General features: G+C 66.0%; 3 protein-coding genes across 4 annotated transcripts; all 3 read left to right on the top strand.

Annotated features, from left to right (window-relative positions):
• The first annotated feature begins 487 nt into the window (after nt 1-487).
• On the top strand, nt 488-4,842 carry DRAP1 (DR1 associated protein 1). Its single transcript, XM_048293130.1, is given in 8 exon segments — nt 488-604; nt 1,154-1,226; nt 2,284-2,377; nt 2,824-2,943; nt 3,718-3,805; nt 4,167-4,249; nt 4,541-4,581; nt 4,584-4,842. Coding segments are annotated over 8 exon segments (612 nt in total). The 5' UTR covers nt 488-562; the 3' UTR covers nt 4,655-4,842.
• Nucleotides 4,843-5,989: 1,147 nt separating this feature from the next.
• On the top strand, nt 5,990-11,532 carry LOC125320724 (solute carrier family 22 member 6-A-like). Of its 2 annotated transcripts, XM_048293129.1 has the most exons (11): nt 5,990-6,043; nt 7,068-7,725; nt 7,924-8,027; nt 8,140-8,294; nt 8,579-8,747; nt 8,829-8,952; nt 9,036-9,151; nt 10,073-10,287; nt 10,495-10,603; nt 10,708-10,911; nt 11,285-11,532. In XM_048293129.1, the coding sequence occupies exons 2-11, from the start codon at nt 7,099-7,101 to the stop codon at nt 11,364-11,366; spliced, it is 1,905 nt and encodes a 634-aa protein (XP_048149086.1). In that variant the 5' UTR covers nt 5,990-6,043; nt 7,068-7,098; the 3' UTR covers nt 11,367-11,532. The 2 variants fall into 2 exon arrangements, with proteins under 2 accessions (XP_048149086.1, XP_048149085.1); XM_048293128.1 differs by lacking the exon at nt 5,990-6,043 and having other exon boundaries at nt 6,420-7,725.
• An 896-nt stretch (nt 11,533-12,428) lies between these two features.
• On the top strand, nt 12,429-17,675 carry LOC125320717 (solute carrier family 22 member 6-B-like). Its single transcript, XM_048293121.1, is given in 11 exon segments — nt 12,429-13,016; nt 13,454-13,557; nt 13,863-14,017; nt 14,369-14,537; nt 15,566-15,689; nt 16,037-16,120; nt 16,122-16,153; nt 16,280-16,494; nt 16,692-16,800; nt 16,899-17,102; nt 17,383-17,675. Coding segments are annotated over 11 exon segments (1,818 nt in total). The 5' UTR covers nt 12,429-12,479; the 3' UTR covers nt 17,468-17,675.

Here is a 17,675-nt window from a genome sequence, read left to right as displayed (position 1 = left end):
ACTGGGAGTCACTGGGAATTGTCTGCGGTTACTGGGAGCTACTGGGAGAACACCAAGTGCCTACTGGGGGTCGCTGCAAGCCAGTGGGGGGTTACTGGGAGCTACTGGGAGCCTTTTGGGGGTCCCCCCTTCGCCCCGCCCCCACAGGGGGCAGCAGCCAATGGGAGCTTGGCCGCCCCTCCCCCCAGCATTACCCCCCCCCCCCAACCAAAAGTGCCTTTGGGGGGAGGGGGCAGCCCCGCCCCTCCCCCCCCCCGGGGTCACCCCAATAAACGGTCCGAGGCCCGCCTGTGTTTGATTGACAGCCGGGGGGCGTGGCCAGCGCGGAGGGGGCGTGGTTTAATTCGGGGGCGGGTCCGAGGAAGGGGCGGGGCCTTCGCCGGAAGGGGCGCGGCCTCGGCCCGGAAGGGGCGGGGCGGGGAGCGCCGGGGAGGCCGCGGCGGAGCCGAGCGGGGCCGGGGCCGGGCCGGGAGCGGCCGGAGCGGGGCCGGGAGCGGCGGGGCCGGGGCCGAGCGGGGCCGGGCAGGACCCTCCGGGGCCCCCCGGGGCCAGCGAGGCGGCGATGCCGAGCAAGAAGAAGAAATACAACGCGCGCTTCCCGCCGGTACCGCCTGAGGGGGGACAAGGGGCGCGGGCGGGGGTCGCCATGGCAACGGGGCGGGAGGGAGGGGGAGACTGGGGTTACCATGGCAACGGGGAGGGCGGCGGGTAGGGGGGGGTGTCTATGAGGGTCCCCATGGCGACGAGCAGGGTGGGGTCACGTCACCATGGCAACGAGGGTGGGGCCATGAGGGTCACCATGGCAACGGGGAGGGCGGGGCGGAGCCTGAGGGGTGGGCGGGGCTTGGGGGGTGGGGTCACACCTGGGGGCGCAGGTGTGGGGGGCGTGGCCGGGGTGGGCGGGGCTGTCCCGGTGAGGGCGGGGCTCAGGTGAGGATGGGGCTGTCCCGGTGAGGGCGGGGCTCAGGTGAGGATGGGGCTCAGGTGAGGATGGGGCTGTCCCGGTGAGGGCGGGGCTCAGGTGAGGGGCGGGGCTCAGGTGAGGATGGGGCTGTCCCGGTGAGGGCGGGGCTGTCCCGGTGAGGGCGGGGCTCAGGTGAGGGCGGGGCTCAGGTGAGGATGGGGCTCAGGTGAGGGCGGGGCTCTGCGGCAGGCGCGGATCAAGAAGATCATGCAGACGGACGAGGAGATCGGCAAGGTGGCGGCCGCCGTGCCTGTCATCATCTGTATCCTCTGGCACACCTGGGCCCCCGCCCTGCGACCCCGCCCCGCTCACCTGGGCACCCCTGGGACCCCGCCCCGCTCACCTGGGCCCCGCCCTGTGACCCCGCCCTGTTCACCTGGGCACCCCTGAGACCCTGCTCTACTCACCTGGGCACTCCTGCGGACCCCACCCCGCTCACCTGGGCCCCCCAGGTGCCCCCCTACCTCGGGCACCTGAGTCCCCCACATCCTGTGCACCTGGGGTGTGTCCGGGGGGACATCACCTGCGTCCCTGGGGTGTCCCCAGGCTGTCCCTGGGCTGTCCCCTGTGTCCCTGGGGGTGTCCCAGGTGTCCCCTGTGTCCCCGGGCTGTCCCTGGGCTGTCCCCGGGGTGTCTCGGGTGTCCCTTGTGTCCCCGGGGTGTCCCCGGGGTGTCCCCTGTGTCCCTGGGCTGTCCCAGGGTGTCCCCTGTGTCCCCGGGGTGTCCCCTGTGTCCCCTGGGCTGTCCCGGGGTGTCCCCTGTGTCCCCGGCGTGTCCCTGGGCTGTCCCTGGGCTGTCCCTTGTGTCCCTGGGGGTGTCCCAGGTGTCCCCTGTGTCCCCGGGCTGTCCCTGGGCTGTCCCCGGGGTGTCTCGGGTGTCCCTTGTGTCCCCGGGGTGTCCCCGGGGTGTCCCCTGTGTCCCTGGGCTGTCCCAGGGTGTCCCCTGTGTCCCCGGGGTGTCCCCTGTGTCCCTGGGCTGTCCCGGGGTGTCCCCTGTGTCCCCGGCGTGTCCCTGGGCTGTCCCTGGGCTGTCCCTTGTGTCCCTGGGCTGTCCCCGGGTGTCCCCTGTGTCCCTGGTGTCCCTGGGGTGTCCCTGGGCTGTCCCCTGTGTCCCTGGGCTGTCCCCAGGTGTCCCCTGTGTCCCTGGGGGTGTCCCCGGGCTGTCCCCGGGGTGTCCCTGGGCTGTCCCCGGCTGTCCCCAGGGTGTCCCCTGTGTCCCCGGGGTGTCCCTGGGCTGTCCCCGGGTGTCCCCTGTGTCCCCGGGCTGTCCCAGGGCTGTCCCCGGTGTCCCCGCTGTCCCCGGGCTCCTTAGCGTGGCAGCGCGGGCGCTGGAGCTGTTCCTGGAGTCGCTGCTGCGCAAGGCCTGTCACGTGACCCAGTCCCGCAACGCCAAGACCATGACGACGTCTCACCTGTGAGTGCCCCGTGTGTGCCCCACCCTCACCTGTGAGTGCCCCGTGTGTGCCCCACCCTCACCTGTGCTCACCTGTGAGTGCCCCGTGTGTGCCCCATCCTCACCTGTGAGTGCCCCGTGTGTGCCCCACCCTCACCTGTGCTCACCTGTGAGTGCCCCGTGTGTGCCGCCATCCTCACCTGTGAGTGCCCCGTGTGTGCCCCATCCTCACTTGTGCTCACCTGTGAGTGCCCCGTGTGTGCCGCCATCCTCACCTGTGAGTGCCCCGTGTGTCCCCTCCTGTCCCCTCCCTGTCCCCACCTGTCCCCGCTGTCCTCACCTGTGAGTGCCCCTCCTGTCCCCTCCCTGTCCCCACCCCGCCCGCCCTGCCCGGGGCAGATCTGGGGGGTGGGGAAGGGTCCCTGGCACACCTGAGGCAGTTTTTGGGGGGTGGGCGTGGCCCGCAGGAAGCAGTGCATCGAGCTGGAGCAGCAGTTCGACTTCCTCAAGGACCTGGTGGCCACCGTGCCCGACATGCAGGGGGACGGCGACGACCCCCACGGCGACGGCGAGCGGGGCCCCCGCAGGTGAGGCACCCCTGGGGACACCCTGGGGACACCCTGGGATACCCTGGGGACACCTGGGGGACACCTGGGGACACCCTGGGGACACCCTGGGACACCTGGGGACACCCTGGGATACCCTGGGGACACCTGGGGGACACCTGGGGACACCCTGGGGACACCCTGGGATACCTGGGGGACACCCTGGGACACCTGGGGACACCCTGGGATACCCTGGGGACACCTGGGGGACACCTGTGGACTCCTGAGGCACCCCTGGGGACACCCTGGGATACCTGGGGGACACCTGTGGACTCCTGGGGACACCCTGGGGACACCCTGGGACACCTGGGGGACACCCTGGGGACACCCTGGGGACACCCTGGGATACCTGGGGGACACCTGTGGACTCCTGGGGACACCCTGGGGACACCCTGGGACACCTGGGGGACACCCTGGGGACACCCTGGGGACACCCTGGGATACCTGGGGGACACCTGTGGACTCCTGAGGCACCCTTGGGACACCTGAGAGAGGCCCTGGGACACCTGAGGAACGCCTTGGGATGCTTTTGGGACACTCTGGACACCTGAGGGACACTCTGGGACACCTGGGGGGATTCTGGGACACCTGGGGGACCCCGCAGATACCTCAGGAACACCCCTGGGACATCTCCCATACCTGGGGGTCTCTGACGGGAGGGTCACGAGGGATTTTGGGGTGCAGGGGGGTCTCTGAGGGGGGATTTGGGGTGGTTTGGGGGTCGAGGGGTCTCTAATGAGGGGGGGTTTCTTTCAGGGGGCGCCGCCCGGGCAGTGGCCGCAAGAATGGGGGTCCTGGGGCCAAGGGGACCCCGAAACAATCGGGGACAGACTCGGAGCAGGAGGTGGGGGGGATTTGGGGGGGTCCTGGGGGGTTTTGTGGGGGGTCCTGGGGCCAAGGGGACCCCGAAACAATCAGGGATTGACTTGGGATGGGAGGAGGGGGGGGGGGTCCTTGGGGGTGTTGGGGGCTTTGGGGGGTACCTGGATCCCTGAGTCCCCTCTGGGGGGGGTTTGGGGGGCCCCACCTGAGGGGGAGGGGCTGTACCTGGTTGTGGGGTCGCTTCCACGGGGGTGAACTGGGGAGTCTGGGAGGGGTTGGGGTGTTTGGGGACCCCCCCTGTGTCCCCTTCGGGGGGATTTTGGGGATCCCCGGGGGATGGGGAGGGGTCTGGGGTCCCCTCACTGTCCCCCCCGCCCCCCCAGGAGGACTCTGAGGACAGCGACAGCGACGGGGACGAGGAGACGCCGCAGCCCCCCCCGGCCCCGCCCCCACTCACCTTCGCCAGGTGCGGCCGGGGGGCTCGGGGGGGGCAGAAAACACCTGGGGCCATTTTGGGGGGGTCCTGACACCACCGGGGGTCGTTTTTGGGGCTGTTGGGGGGGTTTTCTCCACCTGAGCCCCTGGGGGGGGTTGGGAAGGGGCTTTTGGGTGCCCCTCCCCCCCTGCCTCTCTTGTGGGGGGGTTGGGGGGTCGGGCGTGCCCCCCCCCCCATGTCCTTGGGGGGGTTTTGGGGAGGTTTCGGGGGTTTTGGGGTTTCTTTGGGGTTCCCCCCCCTCACTGACCCCTTCTCCCGCAGCCCTGGGGTCCCCTTTGCCCCCCTGGGCCCCCCCACCCTCCCAGGGGGGCTCCCGGGGGGGCTCCCCCCGGCCCCCGGCCCCCCCCGCGCCCGGGAGGAAGAGGAGGAGGATGAAGATTACGATTCCTAGCGACCCCCCCCATTTTTGCCCAATTCTCCAGGATCTCCCCCCAGTCCGGAGGCCGGGCGCCACCTCCCAGTAGGGCCTTACTGGGAGGTGGGCCTGGCACCAGTTTGGGGGGCTGGGGGGGTACTGGGAGCACTGGGACCCCCCCTCCCTGCCCCACTGGTGTCACGAGTTGCGTCGGTTCTTGAGGGGGGGGCTCAGCCCGGGCTCCTGGGACCCCCCCGGACACAGCTGGGACCCCTTTTTGGGGGTGGGGGGGCACGGGGGGGGGGGGCGGGCGTTGGTTTTGGGGCTCTTTGGGGGCGTTTGCTGAGTCGGGGGTTTTGTATCGGCTCAATAAAGTTCCTGTTTCCGTACGGCCGGGGACCCCAAAGTCCTGAGACCCCCCCAGAAATCCCCCTCCCCATCCCTGGGACCCCCCGAATTCCTGGGACCCCCCCCCCCAATTCACATTTCCCTTCTCGGCCACCAGAGGGCGGCGGAGACCCCGTGGGACCCTATGGGGGCCTATAGGGGATTATGGGGGGGGCTAAGGGGGTTTTGGGGGGTCTGGGGGGAGCTACGGGGTCTGTAGGGGGCTGTAGGGACTCACAGAGGGGTCATGGGGGTCTGCGGAGGGGTTTGGGGGATTTGTAGGGACCTGTAGGGGGATTATAGAGATCTATAGGGGAGTTATGGGTACCTATGGAGGTTATGGGGGAGTTATAGGGGTCGGTGGGTAGCAGTGGGGGAGTTATGGGGGTCTTTGGGGGGGGCTATAGGGTCCTTCAGGGGCACTGAGGACTTACAGGATCTATAGGGGGCTGGTAGTGGGGCTGAGGGGGGCTGTGGGGGCCGACAGGGGGTTCACGAGCTCCTGCAGGCACCTATAGGGGCTCCCGGGGCCCTATAGGAGCTTCGAAAGGGACTTGCCGGGGCTCTTTAGGGGGAACCGGGGGATCTATAGGGGCTCCGGGGGTCTCTAGCAGCTCTACGGGGATCTGTAGAGGTTCTTGGGGCACCTGTAGGGGCTCCTGGGGGCTCTGCAGGGGCTCCCCGGGGGTCCATGGGGGCTCTGCGGGGGGACACCAGCAGGTTGGGGGGGGGGGGGTCCCTAAATGCGGGGAGGGGCTCTGGGGAGCGCCGGGGGGGGCTGATCTATAGGGGGTGTTCCCTATAGGGGCTGCCGGGGCCCCGGGCGGGCGGGCGGGGGGACCCAGAGGCGTCCGGACCCCCCCGCGGCGCTGGAATTCGCCCCCTTCCCCCCCCCCCGGTTAATCCCGGTGGCACCAAAAGCGCCGCTTTTCGCCTCGTTGTGTAACGGGAGCGAGCGCGGGACCGCGGCGGGGACAGGGACAGGGACGGGGACGGGGACAGGGACGGCGCCAGGAGCACAGGTGGGGACAGCGGGGACAGCGGGGGACCCCCGCGACGGGGGCACGGGGGGCTGAGGGAACAGGTGGGGGGCGATGCGGGGGGACAGCCGGGACAGGGACAGCACCGGGAGCACGGGTGGGGACAGCGGGGACAGCGGGGGCACAATGGACACGGTGGGCAGGACACGGGGGGACCCCGGGGACAGCTGGGGACAGGTGGGGACAGCTGGGGACAGGTGGGGACACGGGACAGCGGGGGGGGACCCCCGGGACACGGGGACAGGTTGGAGTCATGGTGGGGGCATCGGGGACAGGTTGGGGACGTTGTGGGGGGCTTGGGGACAAGTTGGGGACATGGAGGAGAGTGGTTGGGACATCAGGGAGGGGTTGGGGACATCACAGAGGGGACCCTTCACCTTGGGGACACAGAGTCACAGCTGGCCGGATGTCCCCGTCCCCGGGGAGCCGCACCGAGGTGGAGCCGGGACAGGGACACGCTGCGAGGGGATGGGGACAGCAGGAGGGCTTGGGGACGTGTGACGCAAGTGGTGGCACGGTCCCCAGCGCTCACCACGTCCCCTGCCCCGTGTCCCCTCCCCACCTCTGGGTCCCCGTGTCCCCTGTCCCCACGTCCTGGTGGCCCCATCTCAGCACTGCCGGTGGTGTCCAACCCCTGTCCCGTGTCCCCATGGCCCTGGGGGTGGCTGTGTCCCCCTGTCCTGGTGTCCCCCTGTCCTGGTGTCTCTATATCCTGCTGTCCCCATGGGTGAAGGTGTCCCCAAGCCGCGGTGTCCCCACGGTTGATGAAGTCCCAGTGGGTGGTGGGTGATGTCCCCATGGGTGATGTTGTCCCCGTGTCTTGGGTGTCCCCAAGCCCCCGTGTCCAGCGGTGTCCCCGCAAGTGAAGGGGTCCCTCTGTCCCGATGTCCCCGTGTCCGGTGGTGTCCCCGCAAGTGAAGGGGTCCCTCTGTCCCGATGTCCCCGTGGGTGGTGGTGTCCCCGTGAGCGCCGCCGTCCCCACGGGTGACCCCGTCCCCCTGCGCAGCGGTGTCCCCGTGGCCGGCGGTGTCCCCGCGATGCCGTTCGGGGCGGTGCTGGCGCAGGTCGGGGGCCTGGGCCGCTTCCAGGTGCTGCAGACGGCGCTGCTGGCGGTGCCCATCCTGCTCATGGCCAGCCACAACCTGCTGCAGAACTTCACCGCCGCCGTCCCCCCGCACCGCTGCCGCGTCCCCGCTGGCCCCAGCGCCTCCCCGGCGCCGCCCGCAGCCACCCCTGATGCCACCTCAGCGGCTCCTCGTGACTCCTTGAGGGGCTCCGACTCTGTCCCGAGGTCTCCTGGTGGCGCCTTGGGGTCACCTGGTGCCACGCTGAGGTCCCCTGATGCCACCCCGAGGTCCCCCAACGGCGTCCACAGCCGCGGTGCCACCCGCCTCACACCCGATGGCACCCCGGCGTCCCCCGATGGCACCCGTGTCCAGCCTGATGCCACCTGGGGGTCCTCCAATGGCACCCTGGGGCCCACCGGTGCCACGCTGGGGTGGTCCAATGTCACCCTGGGGTCCCCCGATGTCACCCTGGGGTCCTGCCGGCGCTACGTGACCTCGCCCCCTGCCAACGGCACCGGCGGGCCCCGGGCCACCGAGCCCTGCCGCGACGGCTGGGACTACGACCGCAGCGTCTACGTGTCCACCATCGTCACCGAGGTGGGGACAGGGACACGGGGAGGGCGGGGAGGTGACCGCGGTGTCCATGGGGGGGACAACACCTCCGTGGGGACCGGGGGAGGGAAGGGTGGGGGTGGCACTCGGGGTGAGGTGGGACGGAGGGAGGGGCATGAACAAACGGGGACCGATGGGTGGGGGGGACAGGACGGCGTCACCCTCACGTCCCCTGTCCGGCAGTGGGACCTGGTCTGTGGCTACCGGCAACTGCGGCAGATGGCCCAGTCCATCTACATGGCCGGGGTCCTGGTGGGCGCCCTGGTCCTGGGGGGCCTCTCGGACAGGTAAAGGCAGCAGAGACCCCCCTGTGCCTCAGTTTTCCCTGTGGGGCTCAGGGCAGCCCATCCCCAGTGGCTCCCAGTGGCTCCCAGTGGCTCCCAGTGGCTCCCGTTGCAGGTTTGGGCGCAAGGCCATGCTGATGTGGTCCTACCTGCAGCTGGGGGTGATGGGGACGTGCACGGCCTTCGCCCCCAACTACGCCTCCTACTGCGTCTTCCGCTTCGCCGGCGGGATGGCGCTGTCCGGCTTCGGCCTCAGCATCGCCTGCCTCGGTGAGGGGACACGGGGACAGCCCAGCGCTTGGGGCTGGGGCCAGGGCCATGGCCGTGGAGGGGGACAAGCCAATGGTCATGGGTGGGGCCAACCGTGGATAAGAATGTCCCAGTGTCCAGGGATGGGGACATCCCAGTGTCCAGGGATGTGGACATCACTGTGGCCGTGGGTGGGGTCACATGGTGTGGACAGGTCTGACCACGCTGGGGTGGCCGCACCGACCAGGAGGGTCCCAGCACTGTGGGGACGCCCCGAGTGAGCCGTGTCCCTGTGTCCCTGGCAGTGGTGGAGTGGATCCCCACGCCGTACCGCGCCATCACCGTGGCCATCACCGGCTTCGCCTACACCCTGGGCCAGATCATCCTGGCCGGGGTGGCCTACGCCGTCCCCCACTGGCGCTGGCTCCAGCTCTCCGTGTCCCTGCCCTTCTTCGTCTTCCTCCTCTACTCCTGGTAGGACATGGGGCCCCTCGGGGAGGCCCTGGGGACGCGGGGGGCGCCGGCTGTGCCTCAGTTTCCCCTCGCTGGCTGCAGGTGGTTGGCGGAGTCGGCGCGGTGGTTGGTGCTCTCGGGCAAGGCCGACAGGGCAGTGAAGGTCCTGCAGCGCGTGGCCACCTTCAACAACCGCAAGGAGGAAGGGGAGAAGATCACGGTCGAGGTCCGGTGGCCCCACGGTGGGGGTGGGGTGGGGGGTGGGGGTGGTCTCCAGCCCCCCAACCACTCCCGTTTCCCCTCTCCCAGATGTTGAAGTCCAACATGAAGGAGGAGTTGGCGGCTCTGAAGTCGTCCTACACCGTCTCCGACCTGGTCCGGACCCCCGTGATCCGCCACATCTTCTTCTGCCTCTCCATCGTCTGGTGGGGCTGGGGGCCAGGAGGGAGGGAGAGAGGGATGGATGGATGGATGGATGGATGGAGGGAGGGATGGGTGGAGGGATGGGTGGATGGATGGATGATGGATGGAGGGATGGATGGATGGATGGATGATGGATGGATGGATGATGGATGGATGGATGGATGGGTGGATGGATGGAGGGATGGATGAGGGATGAGGGATGGATGGATGGATGGATGGATGGATGGATGGATGGATGAGGGATGGGTGGATGAGGGATGGATGGATGAGGGATGGATGGATGGATGAGGGATGGATGGATGGATGACGGATGGGTGGATGGATGATGGACGACGGATGGGTGGATGGATGAGGGATGGGTGGATGAGGGATGGGTGGATGAGAGATGGATGGATGGATGGATGGATGGATGGATGATGGATGGGTGGATGAGGGATGGATGGATGAGGGATGGATGGATGGATGGATGGATGGATGGATGGATGGATGGAGGGATGAGGGATGGGTGGATGGATGGATGGATGGATGACGGATGGGTGGATGGATGCGGGATGGGTGGATGGATGAGGGATGGGTGGATGGATGAGGGATGGATGAGGGATGGGTGGATGGGTGATGGATGGGTGGACGGATGGGTGGATGGATGGGAGGTGGGTTTGTTGGTCTGTTGGATGGTTGAAGACACGGATGGGGAGTTGGGTGGATGAGGGACGATGGATGGAAGGACAGATGGACAGATGGTTGGAGAACTGGTCAGACTGGCAGATGGACAAAGGGAAGGATGGACACCTGGACACTCAACCAGTGACCCCACCCATTCAACTGCCTCCCAACCCTCCCCTCCCCCACCTGCCACCCCTGTCCCGTCCTGTCCCAGGAAGGTGACGTCACCTCAAGGTTCCCCCTCTCCCCCCTCGCTCCAGGTTCTCCATCAGTTTCTCCTACTACGGCTTGGCCATGGACCTGCAGAACTTTGGGGTCAGCATTTACCTCATCCAGGTGATTTTCGGCGCCGTTGACTTCCCGGCCAAGGTGGTGGTGACCGTGTCCCTGAGCTACGTTGGCCGGCGGCTCTCGCTCATGGCGGCCTTGTTCCTGGCGGGGCTGGTCATCGTGGCCAACATCTTCGTGCCCACAGGTGGGTGTGGAGGGGGAGGGGGGTCTCCTGCATGGGTCCAGCCGGCCACTGGAGTTCCCAGCCCATCACGTGTCTTCGTCCATGTTTCCATCCCCGTCTCCAACCACCGACCTCCCCATCCCTACATCCTCCCTCCCTCCCCTGTCCCCACCTGCCCGAGGTGTCCCCCCGCGGTGGCCGAGCCCCGGTGTCCCGGTGTCCCCGCAGAGCTGCAGACGGTGCGCACGGCGCTGGCCGTCATCGGCAAGGGCTGCCTGTCCGCCTCCTTCAACTGCGTCTTCCTCTACACCACCGAGCTCTACCCCACCCCCATCAGGTATCGCCCGGCCCCACGTCCCCGCCGTGGGGCAGGTCCCGGTCACCCCTCCCCGGACACCCCCAGGGTGGCCTGTGCCCCCCGTGACCCTCCCGGCGTCGCAGGCAGACGGGGCTGGGCTTCGGCAGCACCATGGCGCGCGTGGGCGGCATCGTGGCGCCGCTGGTGAAGATGATGGATGAGTACTACCCCTTCCTGCCCCCCGCTGTCTATGGGGTGGCCCCCGTGGTGGCGGCCGTGGCGGCCGCGTTCCTGCCCGAGACCCTCAACACGCCTCTGCCCGACACCATCGAGGAGGTGGAGAACAGGTGGGTGGGACAGAGGGAGGGTGGATGTTGGATGGATGATGGTTTGGGGGATGGTGGGTGAGGGTTGGAGGGACACTGGATGGATGATGGCCAGTTGATGGTTGGATGATGGGTGATGGTTGGATGATGGCCAGTGGATGGATGATGATGGCCAATGGATAGATAATGGACAATGATGGACAACCCCAGCCATGAAGAGGTTCAGGGTCAAGGGACCCCGGCTGCATTGAGGGATAGGTGGATGTGGGTGTTGGCAGGAGAACGAGCGCTGTGGTTGGCTGAATGCCCGGCCTGGGCTGCTCCCCCCATGCCATGAACCTCCTCCTCCTCCTTCTCTTCCTCCTTCTCTTCCTCCTTCTCTTCCTCCCTCCAGGTCCAAGCGGACGCCGACAGGTGACCCCAAGGAGAAGATCGCACTCCAGCCCCAGGACGGGCCCCCCCTGAAGGAGGCCTGAGGGACCCCGGGGGTGGGCACAGCGCCCCAGCCCCGGCCACCAGCATCCACCACCACCCTGGGGGTCCCCGCAACTTGAGGGGGGACAGGGGAGAGCTCGGTTGTGACCAGTTACCTCCTGTTGAGGCGGGGACGTCCGGGCAGGAATAAAGCAGCTCTGGTGGGGACACGTCTCGGGGTCTTCTCTGAGCCCCCTGGGTCACCCCCAACAGCCACGTCCAAGGTCACCTCCAATGGGACAATGTCCAAGAATTGTGTCCCCGAGGTCACTTCCAATAAGGCGACAAACAAGAACCCCTTTTTTGGAGGTCACCTCCACAGGAGGACACCCCACAACCTTGTCCCCACCAATGAGGTGGCACCCAAGACGCCCATTCTTAACGACGCCTCATAACCTCCTCCAAGAGGAGCGAGAACCGTGTCCCTGAAGTCACCTCAGATAAGGTGGCACCAAGAACACCACGTTGGATGTCACCTCCAACAGGACCATCCTCAATAACCCCAAACCAACTCTCGTCCTGGTAGAGGCGTCCCCCAGATCTCAGAGAAGGTGGGGAAGCACCAGGAGCTCCCGAATCCCACCCTGCCCCCTCCTGACGCTGCTGTGGTGCCCCTTCCCCGATTTCCGTCCCCCGAAGCCACCCCGGCCCTTGCTCCCATTGCCGATGTGTCCCTTGGCCCCATCAACCTCCCCGTCAAAAATTAACCCCCAGTGGGGAATGCACTGACCCAGGCAGGGCCACCTCCGTCAGCACCTTTCGGTCGCCTTTTGACCACTGAAATCGCTAAAATTTAACCCAAAGGTGCCACCGAAGGCCAGACATTGGCCCAGGCCAGGAGACTTCCCCTCTAGGCGATGCCCACCTTGATGCCCACCCAACCTCCTGCACGGCCCCTCTCCAAAACCTGCCTTTTCCCCTCAAAAAAGCAACGCTGAAAACCAATAATTTTTTTTAAATTAGGTATTCCTTGTCTTCCTGCCCCAAATTGCTCCAGTTTTGCCCCACTTTGAGGGACTTTTGCCCCTAAAACACCTTTTTTTTTCCCCTGGACACCTTTGTGCTGCACTTTTGCCTTTTTCCTGCTGGAAAACCACCAGAAAACCCCCCTGGAGATGTCAAACATTAACCCAAGCTACCCCTGGGCCGTGTTATATAGGAGACCACCCCCGGTGCTGGAGGAGGGAGGACACCGCGTGGGACAGGGAGGCATTTTTGGGGTGAAACCCCTGAAATCCGGGGCTCTGCATGGCTGCGGGGCGTTCCCGGGCCCTGGCAGTGGCAGGATGGCTTTCGCCAGCCTCCTGGAGCACGTGGGGGGCATGGGGCGCTTCCAGGTGGTCTCGGTGCTGCTCCTGTCCCTGCCCGTGTTCATGATGGCCAGCCACAACCTCCTGCAGAACTTCACCGCCGCCGCCAGCGACCACTGGTGCCGCCTGCGCCCGGAGGCCAACGCCACCGGCCTCGACCCGGAGGCCCTGCTGAGGGTCTGGGTCCCCCGTGGGGAGCGGTGCCAGCGCTTCGTGACACCCCAGTGGTGGCTTTTGGAGGCCAACGGTTCGGCACCCAACAGCTCTGGGCCGGAGACGGAGCCGTGTGGCGATGGTTGGACCTACGACCGCAGCGTCTTCGTCAGCACCATCATCACTGAGGTGGGGCGGTGGTGGGGGGCTTTGGGGGGGGCTGGTGGGCTTTTCACCCAATCCCATGGGCGGGTCCCACCTGGAGGCACCGATGAAGGGTCTGCTGCCAACACAACGTTGACCTCTCCCAACTGGAGCATCTTCCCTGCTCAGCCTTTGCAGAGACGCTCAACGCCGGGAAGCCCCAGGAGGGGAAGAGAGGGATGGGGAGTTGGTGGCCATCAACAAGGGGGTCACAAGGGGGTCTCAAGGGGGTCTCAAGACACTTGGATGGACCTTCCAACCATGGCGATGCTGGGAAGGGTGGCCAAGCGTTCAGTGTCACCTTTCCATTGGCCGTTTGTTGACCTTACCGGCCACCACAGGCGGTGTTGGGGTTCAGGAGGCCAGAGGGGACCCCCCTCACCCCAGTCTCTGTCCCACCCCGTGTCCTCATCCCTGGGCAGTGGGACCTGGTGTGCAGCTCCCGGGGGCTCAAGCAGTTGGCGCAGTCGCTCTACATGGCCGGAGTCCTGGCGGGCGGCATCGTCTTCGGGGGGCTCTCGGACAGGTGAGGGGGGGCTCCTGCAGCGAGGTGGGGTGGGGTGGCACTGGGGGGGGGCCGTCTCACCCTCTCTGCCTCCTCTTCCCTCCCTCTTCTTCCTCTTTCTCCTCCTCACCCTCTTCCTCACCCTTTTCCTCCTCTTCACCCCCTCTTCCTTCCCCTGCCCCTTCTTCATCCTTCTTGTCTCCTCCTCCTCCTCTCTGTTTTCTCCTCTCCTTTTACTCTTCCTCCTCCTCTTCCTTCACCTCTTCCTCCTCCTCGCCCCCATTTCTTCCTCCTCACCCCCTGCTGCTCCTCCTCCTCCCGCCCAGGTTCGGCCGCCGCTCGGTGCTCATCTGGTGCCACCTGCAGATGGCCACCATGGGCACCTGCTCGTCCTTCGCGCCCACCTTCACCATGTACTGCCTGTTCCGCTTCCTGACGGGCATGGCCTTCTCAGGCATCGTCCTCAACAACGTCTCCCTGTGTACGTGACCCCTGGGCCCGGTGCCTGCCCTGGTGGGCTCCACGTCCCCCCTGAACCTGTGGGAACCATCCCAGTGGTGTCCGTGTCCCCTGGGCACTGTCCTGGTGGTCTCTGTGTCCCCCCCCCAGTACCTGCCCTGGGCTCCATGTCCCCCAGGCCCCATCCTGGTGGTCTCCCTGTTCCCCTGGGCTACCTGTGGGCACCATCCTGGTGGTCTCCCTGTTCCCCTGGGCTACCTGTGGGCACCGTCCTGGTGGTCTCCATGTCCTCTGGGCACCATCCTGGTGGTCTCCCTGTCCCTGGGGTACCCATGGGCACTCCCGGGTGGTCTCCACATGCCGTGTCCTGCAGCGCTGGAGTGGATGCCGACGCAGGTGCGGGCACTGGTGGGCACCTTCATGGCCTACTGCTACACTGTCGGGCAGTTCCTCCTGGCTGGCATCGCCTTCGCCGTCCCCGACTGGCGCCAGCTGCAGCTCGCAGTGTCCCTGCCCTTCTTCGTCTTCTTCCTCTACTCTTGGTGAGGAGGAGGAGGAAGGGGGAGGGATGGAGGGATGGATGGAGGGATGGAGGAATGGATGGAGGGATGGATGGTTGGATGGATGGATGGAGGGAGGGAGGGAGGGATGGAGGGATGGATGGAGGGATGGATGGATGGAGGGATGGATGGATGGAGGGATGGATGGATAGAGGGATGGATAGAGGGATGGAGGGATGGATGGAGGGATGGAGGGATGGAGGGATGGATGGAGGGATGGATGGAGGGATGGATGGAGGGATGGATGGATGGAGGGATGGATGGATAGAGGGATGGATAGAGGGATGGAGGGATGGATGGAGGGATGGATGGAGGGATGGATGGATGGAGGGATGGATGGAGGGATGGATGGAGGGATGGTTGGATGGATAGAGGGATGGATGGATGGAGGGATGGAGGGAGGGATAGTTGGATGGATGGAGGGATGGATGGATGGATGGATGGTTGGATGGATGGAGGGATGGATGGTTGGATGGTTGGAGGGATGGATGGTTGGATGGTTGGATGGATGGAGGGATAGTTGGATGGTTGGATGGAGGGAGGGATGGTTGGATGGTTGGATGGATGGAGGGATAGTTGGATGGTTGGATGGAGGGAGGGATGGATGGATGGATGGGGGATGGATGGATGGAGGGATGGATGGATGGTTGGATGGAGGGAGGGATGGTTGGATGGAGGGAGGGATGGATGGAGGGATGGAGGGATGGATGGATGGATGGATGGATGGATGGATGGATGGATGGAGGGATGGATGGTGGGACGTTGGGATGGAAGCAGAGATGGGCAGGTGGCGGTAGGGATGGTGGGATGGATGGACAGTTGGAGTTATGGGTTGATGGAAGGACGGTGGGACGGACGGAATGATGGAGGGTGGAAGGAAAGGTGGACAAAGAGAAGGTCCCGGAATGGTTGGAAGGAGCAGTGGCCAGAGGGATGGGGGGACACTGCCGGTTGGGTGGAGGTGGGACAATGACGATCCCTGGGCTCCTGCCCCGACCCCTCCTGCGCAGGTGGCTGACGGAGTCGGCGCGGTGGCTCGTCATGGTGGGGAAGTCCCACCAGGCCCTGCGGGAGCTCCAGAAGGTGGCCAGGATCAACGGGAAGAAGGAGGAAGGGGACAAGCTCGACATAGAAGTAAAAGGCTCCATCTGGGTCCCCCAGCGCGTCCCTGGGGGGTTTTATAGGGGTCCCTTAAACGTCCACCCCATGGACAACTGTCCATCCCTGGCCATTTTATCCATCATCCCCTTAAGAATCCTGTCCCTCCATCCATTCGTCTTCATCATCTCAGTCACCTCCATCATCTCCATCTCCATCAATCCCATCCATCCCTTCCACCCACCCACGAATCCACCACCTACATCCCACCATCCACCCATGATCCTCCTCCCCCTCTTCCACCCATCCTGCCCAGACCTTCCCCGGGACAAGAGGGACCCCAGTGCCCCACCCCCATCCCAGAGCCCCCCCTGTCCCTCCAGACCCTGAAGTCCCACATGGAGAAGGAGATGACATCATCGAGGACCCGCCACACCGTGGTTGACCTGGTCCGGACGCCGGTCATCGCGCCGCATCTCCTTCTGCCTCTGCTTCGTGTGGTACGGCCAGCGGTGGAGGACACCAGTGGGTGGTCGTCCATCCATCCCAAGTCCTTGACCCCCCCACGCCACCCCACCCCTCCCCACAGGTGACGTTTTCACCCCCTCTCCCCCCTCGCGGCCCAGGTTCTCCACCAGCTTCGCCTACTATGGGCTGGCCATGGACCTGCAGAACTTTGACTTTGACATCTACGTGATCCAGCTGATCTTCGGCGCCGTGGACATCCCGGCCAAGCTGGTGTCCATCCTCACCATCACCTACGTGGGGCGCCGCTTCACTCAGGCTGTCGCCCTCATCCTGGCCGGCTTGGCCATCCTGGCCAACATCTTGGTGCCACGAGGTGAGGCCCGGGGGTGGTGGCAGTGGTGTCCCCCTCATCTCCAACCTCCCTGGGAGGGCCCAGATGAGCTCAAGCCATTAATGGGGCTCCCAGGTTGGGTCATGTTGGCTTTTTGTGGGGGATTTGCCCCAAATCCTGGTGTTTGGGGTCTTTTCTTCTCAAGTGAACTCAGCCCAGGTGTCCCGTTGTCCCCACAGACCTTCAGACACTCCGGACAGCCCTGGCCGTCTTCGGGAAGGGTTGTTTGGCCGCGTCCTTCAACTGCGTCTTCCTCTACACGGGCGAGCTCTACCCCACCGTGATCCGGTAAGGAGGGGGCAGGGCCGGGGTGGCCGTGACAGGGTGGTCCCTCAGGTGCCCTCAGGTGCCCTAAGGTGCCCTCAGGATCTCTGGGTGTCCCACAGGCAGACGGGCATGGGCTTGGCCAACACCATGGCGCGGCTGGGCAGCATCATGGCCCCCCTGGTGAAGATGGCGGGCGAGCTCTTCCCGGCGCTGCCGTTCATCATCTACGGCGCCGCGCCCGTGGTGTCAGGGCTGGTGGCCACCTTCCTGCCCGAGACACGGAACATGGCCCTGCCTGAGACCGTGGAGGAGGTGGAGGGAAGGTGGGGTTGGAGGGGATGAGGGGTGAGGGGAGGGGATGGATGGATGGTGGGAAGGGATGGAGGCAGAGAAGGGTTGGTTGTACGTGGGGGTGGAGAGATGGATGGAGGGATGGGATGGGATGGGATGGGATGAAGGATGGAGGGATGGGATGGGATGGGATGGGATGGGATGGGATGAAGGATGGAGGGATGGATGGAGTGATGGGATGGACGAATGGACCAGCACCATGAAAACCCCTCCGTTCCCTCCAAACCCCCCTCATCCCTCCCTCCCTGCCAGGACACAATCCCAGAAGGACGAAGCCCAACATCTCCAGGTCCCGCTCCAGCCCACCCAGTCCAGCAACTCCACAGGGCCCCGTTAGTGCCACCCCCCACTGGGGGACCCCGAGCCCCCCAGCCCTCGGTGCTCCTGCTGGATGAAGGAGCAGGATTTGGGGATGGAGGGGGTCCAACCCCCCCCAAAGAGCAAAGGGACAACAGTGACCACGGAGGGACCCGGCTGCCCCCTCCCTGCAGAGTGGGGGGGACGGTGGGCCCCCCAAAATCGCCGCGTTAAGGACCGTTCGGCCG

Source organism: Corvus hawaiiensis, assembly GCF_020740725.1.
Source record: "Corvus hawaiiensis isolate bCorHaw1 chromosome 34 unlocalized genomic scaffold, bCorHaw1.pri.cur SUPER_34a, whole genome shotgun sequence".
NCBI classification, from domain to species: domain Eukaryota; kingdom Metazoa; phylum Chordata; class Aves; order Passeriformes; family Corvidae; genus Corvus; species Corvus hawaiiensis.
The sequence above is the reverse complement of the archived record's forward strand: the minus strand, read 5'-3'. Positions and strand labels throughout refer to the sequence as shown.